This window comes from Lepidochelys olivacea (genome assembly GCF_965140295.1).
Source record: "Lepidochelys olivacea isolate rLepOli2 genome assembly, chromosome: 5".
NCBI lineage: Eukaryota > Metazoa > Chordata > Testudines > Cheloniidae > Lepidochelys > Lepidochelys olivacea.
The window spans coordinates 129815742-129829971 of NC_140415.1; the positions used below are offsets into that span (position 1 = coordinate 129815742).

A 14230-nucleotide genomic window follows, 5' to 3' on the forward strand; every position below is an offset into this window, starting at 1 on the left:
GTCAGGAGGCTGCACTGCACCATTATACCCCCTCCCTTACGTGTTCACCTGTAGTAAAGCCTAATAACTTGGGGTTTATGCAGACAGAATGATGGTCATCCTTAATGAACAGTCACGTTTAGAACTCGATGATAAAACTACAATGACTTCATTTAAATAAGCCTTCCAGTTTAAATAGTTCACCAAATGGCTATATTTGACCTGTGCTACTGAAATTCATATTTTGCTGATGTACATAGTATTTTAAGAAGGTTGCACTCCTACTGTGAAATAATGTAGCCATAATCTGTTAACTTGCTTTGAAGTTGTTGGGAGGGTGTGGGGGAGAGATCTTCAGAGTTCAGCAGGCTCAGACTTTTTTTTGCATTGGATTACTCTCTTAATGACTTCTGATCCAAGCACTAGCTTTGTTACTATATTCAGTCACCACCTTCCCATCAAAATGTGGTGGGACAAATTAACTGAAGTACATGCTTTTCTTTTTCACAACCCCCTTATATTGACATTTCTCCTGTTTCCGTTCTGTAAATTATCAAGCTTCTGTATGAAGTGCAAAGCTCTGTCATCAGAGACTTGTTTACCAATTAACTATTTCTTTCTCTTATGTGGTCTTAATTGTGTTGCATTTCCTGAATGTTTTGCCCTGTCAAAATGACATTTTTGCTCAAGAATTTTTCTGTAATGTCTCAGACTTCCCTCTGTGTTCCTCTAAATATGAGTAATTACCAAAGATGTATTGCCGGGCAGGAATTGGAGCCAATGTTGACTGCATGGCTTTGCTGGTTATTCCTGTGCACCTCAAGGCTTACTGGCGCTGTAATGGAAGCCCCTTAACTTGTCAGCAGAAGAAGTGCCTAAAATGGATCTCACACTCAGCAGCCAGACAATGTGGTTAAAAATTTGGGTACTGATGCTAAGAAAATGACCACTCAGAACTCTGAGATAATATAAAGCTCAAGTTAGTAGCTATTCAGTAATTGCTAGCATTCAAATGAGCAATTAATTCAGTTTATTTCTTGCTTAGCTTTTATGTTTCATCTTTAAAAACATTTAATTTTAATTATTAAAGAAATTTGCCACTGATCCCACGACATTAAAGCCTTATTAGTAAAACTGTGGTTCAAAACCAGCCATTATCAACTTAAATTATGCCTAGTTCATAACTTGAAATAAAGGATATGAACTTGGCTTCTTGTGTAGACAGGCATGTTCTTCAGTAATTTTCTTAACATTTTCAACTAGGTTTAATAACTTTAGGTCACAATTTTTTGTAGGATGGAAGAGCAGCATCTGCTGTTGTAGTTTGCTCTTTTTTATGTTTTTGCCGTCTCTTCACTACTGCGGAGGCTGCGGTTTATATGTTCAGTATGAAACGCTGTCCACCTGGCATTTGGCCTTCTCATAAAAGGTACAGTATCAATCTCTCTTCAAAGCATTGTTGAAGCAAATCTACATATGAACATGTACTGTAAAAAAAAAAAAAAAAAAAAAAAAAAAAATTAGCACACCAATTTGTAGGGCAAGGTAGTTGATTTAGGAATTAGCCTGTTAGAATGATAAAACGTGAAAAACCAAATGAGTCACCTATAGAGCTGGTTTCAGAGTAGCAGCCATGTTAGTCTGTATCCGCAAAAAGAAAAGGAGTACTTGCGGCACCTTAGAGACTAACATATTTATTTGAGCATAAGCTTTCGTGAGCTACAGCTCAATTCCACTGAATGCATCCGATGAAGTGAGCTGTAGCTTACGAAAGCTTATGCTCAAATAAATATGTTAGTCTCTAAGGTGCCGCAAGTACTCCTTTTCTATAGAACTGGGTAAATTTTGAATTCTGCAAGATCTTTGTATTTTTCATGTGACCCTAATTACTGAACAAATCAACATGATGTGTATTGGAACTACATTAAGAATGAAAGCTGAGGTTGTAAAATGCTTGAAATGAAAACTGTCCTAAATACTTCTTTACAAAGCAAAGTATAACCTATAGTCTCAAATGTAGAAGAGACAAAAAGTATAGCTTGTTCATTGTGGACGTAAGTTCCAGCTGTCTGAGCACTCTTCAGACTTACAGAATCCAAAAGTATAACAAGTATTAACTTGAAGTCAGTTCATTGCATATTTAGTGAATAAGAGGATACATACTACTTTAAAAAGAGTAAATGCATATCATTTTGATGCATTGTATCATCTATTTTGGCAACTGTAGTATAACTTGAGTTTTTCAGGTCTACTGTATTTAGATTTTGTAAAAGTACTGAAATCTAAGTAACAAGTGACTTCACTAGGGGATCTGCCAATAAATCTTTGCCTTTCATAGAATCATAGAATCATAGAATATCAGGGTTGGAAGGGACCCCAGAAGGTCATCTAGTCCAACCCCCTGCTCAAAGCAGGACCAATTCCCAGTTAAATCATCTCAGCCAGGGCTTTTTCAGAATAAAGAGATTTCTGAAAAGGAGGTGTGTGGATTAGCAAACTGCAGAGGAGCAAAATTGTACACTACAGTTTAGAATTATTTAAATTAGATACGACTTGGTTAAAATTGTTTTAAGTTTTTTAAAGCCCCACTACTGAAATAGTCAGTGCATTCTGACCAGGATGAATCCAAGCATGGTCTGGAGGTTAGAATGTTTGTCTGGGATTTGACAGAGCTGGGTGAAATTCCTTGCTCTATCATAGACTTCCTATGTGACCTTTATTGGTCCCTCTGTGGTTCAGTTCCCCATGTGTACAATGGGGATATTAGCATATCCCCCACCTCACAGGGGTGTTGGGAGGAGAAATGCTTTGAAGACTGAGGCACTCAACTACTGTTGATGGGGGCCATATAGGTGCCTAAGTTAGAACAATATGGGAATTTGTGCATGGATACAGCTGTAGTAACTCTCCTTTGGCCATGGATGAAATGTGTTTAGACATACACATTTAGATTGTTTTCCCCTTTTCTCTGTTTCATTCTTTCCATGCAAGGTTGACTTTGAAATAGATAAAATCAGACTTAAGTTTCCTAATGTGCTGTTAAATGCACTCCCTTATGCTTATGAGTAATGGTGTCATGCAACACTGTTGAATTGAATATTTACAATGACAAGGTAAGTTTTGAATCATGCATTTCTAGGCTGTATTGTTTTTCTGAACGAATACCTCTTGTTTTGACAGGTATATAGAGTACATGTGTGACATGATTTCAGAAGAACCCATTATTCCTCACAGCAAGCCAATCCTTATCAAATCAATTACCATGACACCAGTTCCTCTGTTCAGCAAGCTGCGAAATGGCTGTAGGCCTTTTTGTGAAGTTTATGTTGGGGATGAAAGAGTGACTACTACTTCACAGGAATATGACAAAATGAAGTAAGTGCAGGTTGTAACTTGTTTCCTAAACTTAAGGTTGAACTCTTTCTGGAGCTGTTTTAATACTGAAACATTGCTCCCCAAAGATTACTGTGCCGGTGCAGCGAATACACCTTTCATACAAATCTTGCACGGAAAGAACCAGTCTGTTCTGCCTTTGCTTGGGGGTCACTGAGGGCAGACCTGGGGATACTCTACCCAAGTTCTGTCTGGAAGGCCTAACTCCATACACAGTCTCAGAGCAGCGGATAGTTCGTATTCAGACTCGCATTTAAACCCTTGGTATTGTGCAGGGGATAGATATAACATGTGTTAAGGTTGTGCCTAGTGAAATTCTATATGTTAAGTCAATACATCCCTATTAAAACTTGGCCATTTAAAATGAGATCAGGAGCTCACAACAGAGATTAGCAACTTGTTTTCAGCTTTGGCTCAGTGATTAAAAGCAGCACCTGAACTGGGGAAAGACAGTATAGAAATGGCAGCAACTCCGTTTTGATTTAAAATGGCTGTGTTTTTCCCACATGATCTCTTAATCGGAAGACTCTCCTGAATTATTTTCCTAAATTCAACTGGATTCATACTGTTACACAGCAACAGTTCCTGTCAGCTCTTCCAGGAGCAGATTGAGCTGAGCAGGATTGCTGTAGTCTTGGCAATTTGAATGTGAAAGTGTCAGAGTTATGCTTCTGGGAGAGTCTGGGACCTAGGCAGGAAGAGAACTGGTACCAGCAGCATATTATTGTAATCCTCTATTTCAAATCCCAAACTCTGGTGGTAAGGAGGAGCGGAGAAAGATTCCACTGACATTTGAAGGTGAGGCCTGCTTCCGGGAGTTAAAAATAGGGGATACAAATGGGGTTGCACCTTCTAAACACACTGGATTAGGAGAGCTTCGCAGAGAGATGAACTGGAAAAGTGGTGGAAGACCACAGCTTAGCAGTGGTCTTTCAGGAACCCAGCATGTGCAGATGCATCTGTGCTACCAGCATGATGGTCTGTCATTTTGCCCCTGACAACTTTCACATGCCTGCTCAGACCTCACCCACAGCTCTCTGCAGCTATGAAATTGATCCTTTCAAGGGGCAGAGCTACATACTGTTATAGAAGCTGGGAAAGGTGGTTGCTCCTCCTTGAGAGGGGGGCACTGAGTGTGAAGCAAATTTGGGAGATAATCTATCTAACCTAGCAATAAGCTAAGGAGAGCAGTAGGAATGGGCATTAGGAAGACCTAGTGTCTCACTGCTGTGATGCGTGCAGTAGTGTGGTAACTAGTTTTATGGTCAGCTCAATAGTGTGGTAACAGCAATCTGATTCTTTGCCACTGTGCAAGATAGTAGGCTGGTCTAGATGGTCCTCAGTCTCCTGTGGGGAGAGGGACAATTTCTAAAAAAGACGTTACTTTCTGAAATATCAAGTCCTAGTTCCATAGTAAAACAAAGTTCTGGAATTTCTAAATTGCCTAGAAGGACCTGGAGTAACCAGATAGAACAGGTAAAAACACATCAATTTCAAAGCAGTTGTTTTTCTTGAAACTTAACATGAGATGTGCTTTTTCTTCAGAGACTTCAAAACTGAGGATGGCAAAGCCATAATCCAACTGGGTATAACCGTCCAAGGTGATGTTCTCATTGTGATCTATCATGCCAGGTCAACATTAGGAGGCAGACTCCAAGCCAAGGTAACGACATACTTAATGGAACCTTTACAGGGTTTATTCGTCGCAGAACAATCCCCATGGTCTCTTTCATGATTACTGTGGTGTTTGTTGGTTGTTAGTAGTTTGACTTAAGTGGTTTTACTGTTGCCCTTCTGTGTGCTCATCTGTCTTTGAGAAAAGAGTTTGAGGTTTTCAGGTGGCTAGGAGTTCAACCTTCCCTTTCAGTCCTGTCATGACATGCAGCCTCTGGTCAGCATTCTGACAAGAAGTGTACAGTTAGTTGCTCCTTTTTCAGCATTTTCTGGTAAGCAAGCATTTCAACAACTGGTAATTATCCCCAGTGTCTTATGCCTGGAGCGCCTGTCCTGGACTTCTCTGTTCTCCATGAAGTTCTGCCGAAGTTCCTTACTTAGAAGTAAGAAAAAAATCAGAACTTCATGTTTTAGCCAGGAGTCTTCATCTGTTTTTATTTCCCACCAAAAGGAAGGTTGATCACTTTTTTGTGTCTAAAAGTCAAACCGCAGTATAATACAGGCTCTCTAATCACATCAATTGCCAAGAGTAAATCCCTAAAACAAAATCTTAAACAGCTACCTTCTTGGCTGTCTGATTACAGTTGTGTAAAATGTTTGTTTGGAATCCCTTGCTATTGTCATGGCACTAAAAAACAGAATTATGTTTTCTGACTTATTCTGTGATAGATACAGTATCAGATTGAACTTGTCTGGACTATCTGAACTCTCACTGAAACAGAGACCACCATCCTTCCCAGTTCTGGGGAGATTGAATTTTAGATATAAAATGTCACTGTTTGTTTGATTCTTCATTATTCAGAGCATGTAGTAAGTGATTAACTCTAGCTAGAATTGACGCTCATTTTCTTAAGATGACTTAACTTGGACGATGATTTTCACAGTGTGTGCACCTAAAATTACTATCCAAAGTGCACATATATGAAAAATTAAGCCACTTATAAACCTAAGTGCAGAGCATGGAGTAGCTCCCATTGAAGTCAGCGTGTTTTATGGATGCTCAGCATCTCTAAAAATAGGGACTCTTTCCCCCGACCCCCAATATCTGTTTTGGTGCCTTGCCTCACTGTATTCATGAAAGGTCCAGCCATCTGACAGCTGCATAAACAAGATAGCATGCATCCTAGCACATTTAACATTCAAGAGTTGACTTCCTTTTCTTTCTCCATCGCAAGAGAGTTGGCGTATAATATACTTTACCATGATCATGGGGGGGCACCATGATACACCTCTTTGATAACTTGTATGATAGTGAGATTTTTTTTTTTTAAAATGTCCAGAACACAGAGACCACAACTGGAATAGGTATTTGGGCCTGTAGCAAAGTGGGATTCCAGGAATTTCCATCCCGCACAGATTAGGAGGTCCATCTATTCCAGTGCCCTGCTTCCATCTGGGGTTTGGCTCAGTGCATAGTCTCCTTACTATCCTTCACTCTGCAGGAGACAACAGAACATTGTTGCTTCATGATTTTTCTTTCAACTAAAAATGCTAACATTTTTCAGGCTATAAAAGTAAAGCTTGCATGTGAATTCTCTCTCAACCCAAATTACTAAAAGTTCTAGCTTTCTCTGCTTTGGTGTAGTCATAGTGAAGTCTGGAGATACATATGTGAAATATTAAATATTTATACATTTCAGGATTACTTACCTACAGAATTCAAGGAATTATTGTCTCTCACAGGTTCTGAAAACAATATTTTAGCATGCAAATAGAATCATAGAATATCAGGGTTGGAAGGGACCCCAGAAGGTCATCTAGTCCAACCCCCTGCTCGAAGCAGGACCAATTCCCAGTTAAATCATCCCAGCCAGGGCTTTGTCAAGCCTGACCTTAAAAACCTCTAAGGAAGGAGATTCTACCACCTCCCTAGGTAACGCATTCCAGTGTTTCACCACCCTCTTAGTGAAAAAGTTTTTCCTAATATCCAATCTAAACCTCCCCCACCGCAACTTGAGACCATTACTCCTCGTTCTGTCATCTGCTACCATTGAGAAAAGTCTAGAGCCATCCTCTTTGGAACCCCCTTTCAGGTAGTTGAAAGCAGCTATCAAATCCCCCCTCATTCTTCTCTTCTGCAGACTAAACAATCCCAGCTCCCTCAGCCTCTCCTCATAAGTCATGTGTTCCAGTCCCCTAATCATTTTTGTTGCCCTTCGCTGGACTCTCCAATTTGTCCACATCCTTCTTGTAGTGTGGGGCCCAAAACTGGACACAGTACTCCAGATGAGGCCTCACCAATGTCGAATAGAGGGGAACGATCACGTCCCTCGATCTGCTCGCTATGCCCCTACTTATACATCCCAAAATGCCATTGGCCTTCTTGGCAACAAGGGCACACTGCTGACTCATATCCAGCTTCTCGTCCACTGTCACCCCTAGGTCCTTTTCCGCAGAACTGCTGCCTAGCCATTCGGTCCCTAGTCTGTAGCTGTGCATTGGGTTCTTCCGTCCTAAGTGCAGGACCCTGCACTTATCCTTATTGAACCTCATCAGATTTCTTTTGGCCCAATCCTCCAATTTGTCTAGGTCCTTCTGTATCCTATCCCTCCCCTCCAGCGTATCTACCACTCCTCCCAGTTTAGTATCATCCGCAAATTTGCTGAGAGTGCAATCCACACCATCCTCCAGATCATTTATGAAGATATTGAATAAAACCGGCCCCAGGACCGACCCTTGGGGCACTCCACTTGATACCGGCTGCCAACTAGACATGGAGCCATTGATCACTACCCGTTGAGCCCGACAATCTAGCCAGCTTTCTACCTACCTTATAGTGCATTCATCCAGCCCATACTTCCTTAACTTGCTGACAAGAATACTGTGGGAAACCGTGTCAAAAGCTTTGCTAAAGTCAAGAAACAATACATCCACTGCTTTCCCTTCATCCACAGAACCAGTAATCTCATCATAAAAGGCGATTAGATTAGTCAGGCATGACCTTCCCTTGGTGAATCCATGCTGGCTGTTCCTGATCACTTTCCTCTCATGCAAGTGCTTCAGGATTGATTCTTTGAGGACCTGCTCCATGATTTTTCCAGGGACTGAGGTGAGGCTGACTGGCCTGTAGTTCCCAGGATCCTCCTCCTTCCCTTTTTTAAAGATTGGCACTACATTAGCCTTTTTCCAGTCATCTGGGACTTCCCCGGTTCGCCACGAGTTTTCAAAGATAATGGCCAATGGCTCTGCAATCACAGCTGCCAATTCCTTCAGCACTCTCGGATGCAACTCGTCTGGCCCCATGGACTTGTGCACGTCCAGCTTTTCTAAATAGTCCCTAACCACCTCTATCTCCACAGAGGGCTGGCCATCTCTTCCCCATTTTGTGATGCCCAGCGCAGCAGTCTGGGAGCTGACCTTGTTAGTGAAAACAGAGGCAAAAAAAGCATTGAGTACATTAGCTTTTTCCACATCCTCTGTCACTAGGTTGCCTCCCTCATTCAGTAAGGGGCCCACACTTTCCTTGGCTTTCTTCTTGTTGCCAACATACCTGAAGAAACCCTTCTTGTTACTCTTAAAATCTCTGGCTAGCTGCAGCTCCAGGTGCGATTTGGCCCTCCTGATATCATTCCTACATGCCCGAGCAATATTTTTATACTCTTCCTTGGTCATATGTCCAACCTTCCACTTCTTGTAAGCTTCTTTTTTATGTTTAAGATCCGCTAGGATTTCACCATTAAGCCAAGCTGGTCGCCTGCCATATTTACTATTCTTTCGACTCATCGGGATGGTTTGTCCCTGTAACCTCAACAGGGATTCCTTGAAATACGGCCAGCTCTCCTGGACTCCTTATAATATAAATATAATGGATAAAAGCATTTCGTCATCTATGCAAATAGTTTCAGTGCTGGTAGAAGTTAGTTTTTCAGATTTTTTTCACTATTGTATTTCTCTACTACACATTCTTCACTCAATCTGTGTAATTCCTCCTTCAGGTTTCCTAGGTTTGCTAGGTTTCCATGGGAACTTTTGTCTCGTGATACTCAGGGAAACCTCTGAGTACCATAGAGGCCAAGCTTAGCTGTATTTGCCTCTCTGAGGAAATCTGCCAAAATTGGAGAAATCCAAGATAGTTGGTATTACTAAATGACAGCCTTCCATATGACAAGTTTACAGAAGATAGAAGGTAGTCCATGGCTGGACTGACTCTTACTAATCAAAGCTGAGCCACAGAGAGTTTGGATGTCAAATCTCTGAAGTCCTTTGTCTTAATTGTAGCAGATCTGGATCCAGTTCAGTAACTTACATCAAATAGCTCCAGCTCTGCTGCTGGTGAAGCTAGAGATGTTTTACGCGGCTGGCTTGCCAGGTCATCGCCCAACCCTCCCACTTTATCCAGATTGGGACCAGCTCTGGGAACAAAGAACCAGTGGTATAGTGAAGTGATCGCCAATAGTCAGACGGTAGCGATTTCCAACAAATATTCTATATTGGATGACTACCATGGAGAAAGAGTGGACTTCATTTCAGGATTCTGTCACAGGTTGCTGGAAAACTGGGGCTAAGGACAATAAAGAAGCAGCAGCTGGATTACTGTGGAGGCCATCAAATTATGGGAGGAAAAAAGAGGCATGGTGCAGAATGGATGCACTGGAAGGTCAGAACAGAGTCCTTAACAAATGAACCCAGCAGAAAACAGGCTGGTGACACTAGATTTGCAGTCGACCAGTTACAAAGTAATAAATCACCTGGTACTGACATTATTTAATCAGAACTGCTGAAGGGTATGGTTTAGTTCACTGGCTTCATAGAGTTGCCTTAAAAATTTGGGAAACCAGTCATATTCCAGAAGATTGGAAAAGGGCCTACATCCTTTTTTGAAAGGTGTGGGAGGAGACCATTCAGTTTGCTCACATTATAGAGGAATAACGCTGCTGTCAATCCCAGGGAAGGTGCTTATGATCATACAACTGAACTGATAGAAATACTGTCTCAACCTAAAAATGAGGGAGAACCATCCAGGTCAATCGACAATCCATGCTATATATCAATGATGGCCAAATTTACTGACCTTCCAAGCTGTATATGACACTCTTCAGAAGTTCGAGAGCCAGGGCACACCAGTAGGCGCCTCCCATGGGACTGAAACCCTGAGAGACACACACACACACACACACCCTCTGCTGGGCAGAAGCCCCAAACTCCCCCAAACATTTCTGCCTACCAGAATGGGGAAAGGGGCTCCAAGAGCCTCACTTCAACTCTTGTAAAGTTGCATGTGGCTTGGCTACCCCAAATATATATGCTCCATGGAATGTTAAAGAGCAGCTAGAGTGACAAAGGAAACTGAAATCACATTTATGGACTTAGCAGCTGATTTTGACTCAATGCATCCATCAGCACTGTGGATATTGCTATACCATTATGGCATGCTTGAGGACTTAATTTGCCTAGTGGAGGAACTGTACCATGATACATTTCATTGTGTGAGGGTCAATGGTTCTATTACAGATGGTTTTCAGTAGAACTGGGGGTACACCAGGAATACATTCTCTCTTCTGTGTTTAATGTTCTAATAGACAGAACTGATTGAGGCCAAAGTAGGTGGTGTGAAATTTAAAGATTCATCTTTAGAGCAACTCAGTTATGCAGCTGATACTGTCTGTCTTGGAGAGATTATTTACCTCCTATAGTTAATGCTGCAAAAAACTGCAGAATCTATGGGACGCAAGATCAGTGGTGGTAAAACCAAAGCTATGCATGCCTCCTATAAAATGGAAATGAACGATCTGCTGCTGATGCATGTAGATGGCAATGACATTGAATGGGTGAATAGTTGTATCTATCTGGGTATTCAGTTGTCAGCAGGAGGTTTTATTACCAAAGAAGTCGCACGTTGGATTGGTCTTGCATAAATGATGTTTCAGCATCTTCCAAGGCCTCGGTTTGGGTGGCAAGATGCCTGTGTGACAACTGAGATATGAGTGTTCGATATTGTAGTCATGATAACTGTTATGTGGAAAAGAATCGTGGCCATTAAAACCAGTTGAGAGGAAACTAAATTTTTTTTCAGTGTCAGAAGTTAGTGTATTCTTAACATTGATTGGTTTGATTTTTGTCAAACGAGGTACTTGAATGATCCTGGCTTGCTGCAGTCTTGCACCAGTTGAGAACAAGACTTCAATGCTGGGGTCATGCCCAACATGCAGAAGAAGATACGCTTTTACAGAAGTTTTATAGAGCTACGGTTGAAGGAAGTGGAGTGCGAGGCTAATCACGCATGAGATTGGAAGATGCAATTAGAGATTTAAGCAGCTCGGATCCTCCTACGCTGATCTTGTCAAAGAAAGAAAACTTGCAAGGGACCGTTGAAGATGGAAGTCCATTCTACATGCCACCATGGCTACATCATAGTCATGTGAATCTGTTGCAGCTCAGTCTCCACACCACAACCTCAGAAATCCCTGACTCGGAAGTAAAGTAACAATCAAGTTTACAATTTCTAACATACACTGAGAACATGTGCGGCTAGCTCATGGCATATGTTTACCACCTGTAACTGGCATATAGGGATTACTGTCCTGTTTGCGGCTATCCACTTTAGTCAGACAGCTCTTCATATAAAACATAATGATTTACAAGAAACTTCAGGCAAACTTTCCTGGTAAGTCTGGAAAATCACCAACCTGGAAGCCAGATTCATTTAGATGATTTTTCTGGTTCCTATTAGAAATCACAACTTTGTAGTTTTAGTTCAATTTGCTAATAAAGAAAATACATGGTTAGGAAAAATGGGCCGTTGGTAACTTGTGCAGCATTCAGTTCCGACAGTCAGCTGATTGGGATAATACTCAGGTTTTCCAGCAATTATTTAAAACTTAAAAATAGCTTGAGAATTTCCTTGAATTTCTAATTCCCCGTCTTGGTAAACTAATGGAGGTAGAGATAATCCAGATGTTGAACTTCTGAGACAGCATCTGCAATCAAACTCTGTAAAACTTTCTCCCAGACTATTTTCAGGGAGCGTTCTGCACAGTAATGGAGTCTTCTGTTGACTGGGACAGCTGAGCTGCAGTCACTTATTGTGGGTCCTGAGAAGAGACTCGAGACCAATTGTGGACCTGTAGCCCTGTACACAAGTGCCACCAGTGAAGATAATTGTAGATAAATGTGCTCTGCTTTTAGCTTTATGCCTTGCATGCTTCTCCTTGATTGCAGCAATCCATGAGATCTCAAAATGTTTCAGTCCAAGGTGGCAGAGCTGCCACTATTGCATCTTGTCATGGGCTAAGTGCTCCCAGATGTTGAAGTCTACATTACAAGATTGGAGGTTGACCCTGAGAGTGTCCTTGTAATGTTTTCTTGGTCTGTCCCTAAATGAGTTCCAGTTGCAATTCTCCGTAGAAAACTGTCTTTGGTATTCTATTCTCAGGCATATGGACCACATGACCGCACCATCACAGCTGTGCTTTTGCTATAAAAACTTCAGTGCCTGTGATATTGCAGAACTTAAGGATCCCTCAATATCTGGAACTAAATCTTGCCATTATATACCTGTTATCAGCTGTAGACATCATACGTGGAATAGGTACCAGCATTTTATGTCGTGTTGTTAAGTGGTTTACATAGTGCAGCCATAGAAGTATGTGGGGATGACGACAGCAAGGTAAACAGGAATTTTTGTTGGCAGTCTGATACCTTGTTCATTTCAGTGATGACACTGAAGTTGTCCAAAGGCATCACTGTCTGTATCAATGTGCTTCATAATATCATCATTATTGCCTCACATGACCCAACACTGCCTAGGCAGCAAAATTTGTCAGTGACCTTGAGTGGTACATCTTCAATGGACTCAACTAGAGTAATTGCAGTACTTCCTGGTTGATACTAGATCATGACTTCTGTCTTCTTTAGACTGATCGTTAAGCCAAAACGTTTTGCTGCACTCAAAAAGCAGTCAGTGAGCAGCTCAATGTCTGTACAGTGAGGAATTTAAAAAAAAAATCAAGTTTTTGATATGGCTTTCAGGCATTCCTTGTATATAACCGGGCCGAGAGAGGTCAGCTGGTGAGACTGTTTTATATCTGCATGTCTTTGTGTTGACTGCTTACTTGGCTTCACAAAAAAGAATACCTGTAGCAGATTCACAGAAGATTGCAAATGAGAACAAAAGACGAGGACTTGCAGCCAGAAAAAACAGAAGGGGGAAGGCCGGAGAATTGTGACAGCACCAGAAAGGCGCAGGTCCGAGTGACAGGAGACTCCTTACTAAGAAGTGCAGACAGATCTGTCACCAGAGCTGATCCAGAGAACAGAAGGGTGTGCTATCTGTTGGGAGCTAACATATACGACGTGGAACTGAGGCTGAAGAGGATCCTAATGGGAATAGTAAAAGATCCATTGATTTTTCCTTCACATGGGACAAATGATCTTGCTAGAGTCTCTCTAAGGAAGAGTATGCCAAGCTGGGAAAAACAGTTAAAGAAATGGATGCTCATGTGATCTTCAGTGGGATATTACCTTTTCCTAGAGGAGGAGAGTGATTATGGTGAGCCTGCTCAGGCAGTGGTGCTATAAAGAGGGCATTGGATGCTCAGCCTCTGTGAGGCATTCATGGTTAGAGGACTGTTCTCATGGGGTGGATTCCACCTGAGTAGGGAGGGAAATAGACTTCTAGGATGGAGGTTGGCTCAACTGATTAAAAGAGCTTTAAATTAGGAAATCTGTGGAGATGCTCATGTTATCTCAACACCTAATACTAATAACAAGTGGAAGGAAAATAGAGTCCTAGAGGATTCAGCAAAGGAGAAGGGAACAACAGAGGGTAGGAGATTGTATATCAAGAGGAAAGATAGTGCCAGTACCATTGCCAGTAACAGTCAGGTGATACTGGCAGTAGAATGACTGTACCTAATCAGAGAAGGAATCTGGGCAAAGCCAAGAAGAAACAACTAAGATGTCTTTACGTTCTCATGCAAGAAGTCTAAGTAATAAAATGAAGGAACTAAACCTATTAGTGCAGGAAGTGAAACCCAATATTATAGGGATAACAGAAACATGGTGGAATAGTAGTCTGACTGGAGTACAGGGATTGAAGGGTACGTACTGTTCAGGAAAGACAGAAATAAAAGGTAAAGGTGATGGAGTAGCATTGTATATTAATGATGAGGTAGACTGTAAAGAAATTTAGGAGTGATGGGATGGATACAACTGAATCTGTTTGGGTCAAAATCACTTCAGAGAA

At 41.5% G+C, this 14230-nt stretch overlaps 1 protein-coding gene across 4 annotated transcripts in view; it reads left to right on the forward strand.

Moving 5' to 3' along the window:
- The window catches only part of GAK (cyclin G associated kinase), a 145157-nt gene that overhangs the window by 82179 nt on the left and 48748 nt on the right, over window positions 1–14230 (forward strand). For all 4 annotated transcript variants that reach the window (XM_084628028.1, XM_084628027.1, XM_084628029.1 and 1 more), the window contains 3 exons: window positions 1275–1408; window positions 3160–3354; window positions 4918–5035. In XM_084628028.1, coding sequence (XP_084484154.1) covers window positions 1275–1408; window positions 3160–3354; window positions 4918–5035 — 447 coding nt within the window. The remainder of the gene's footprint in view (window positions 1–1274; window positions 1409–3159; window positions 3355–4917; window positions 5036–14230) is intronic.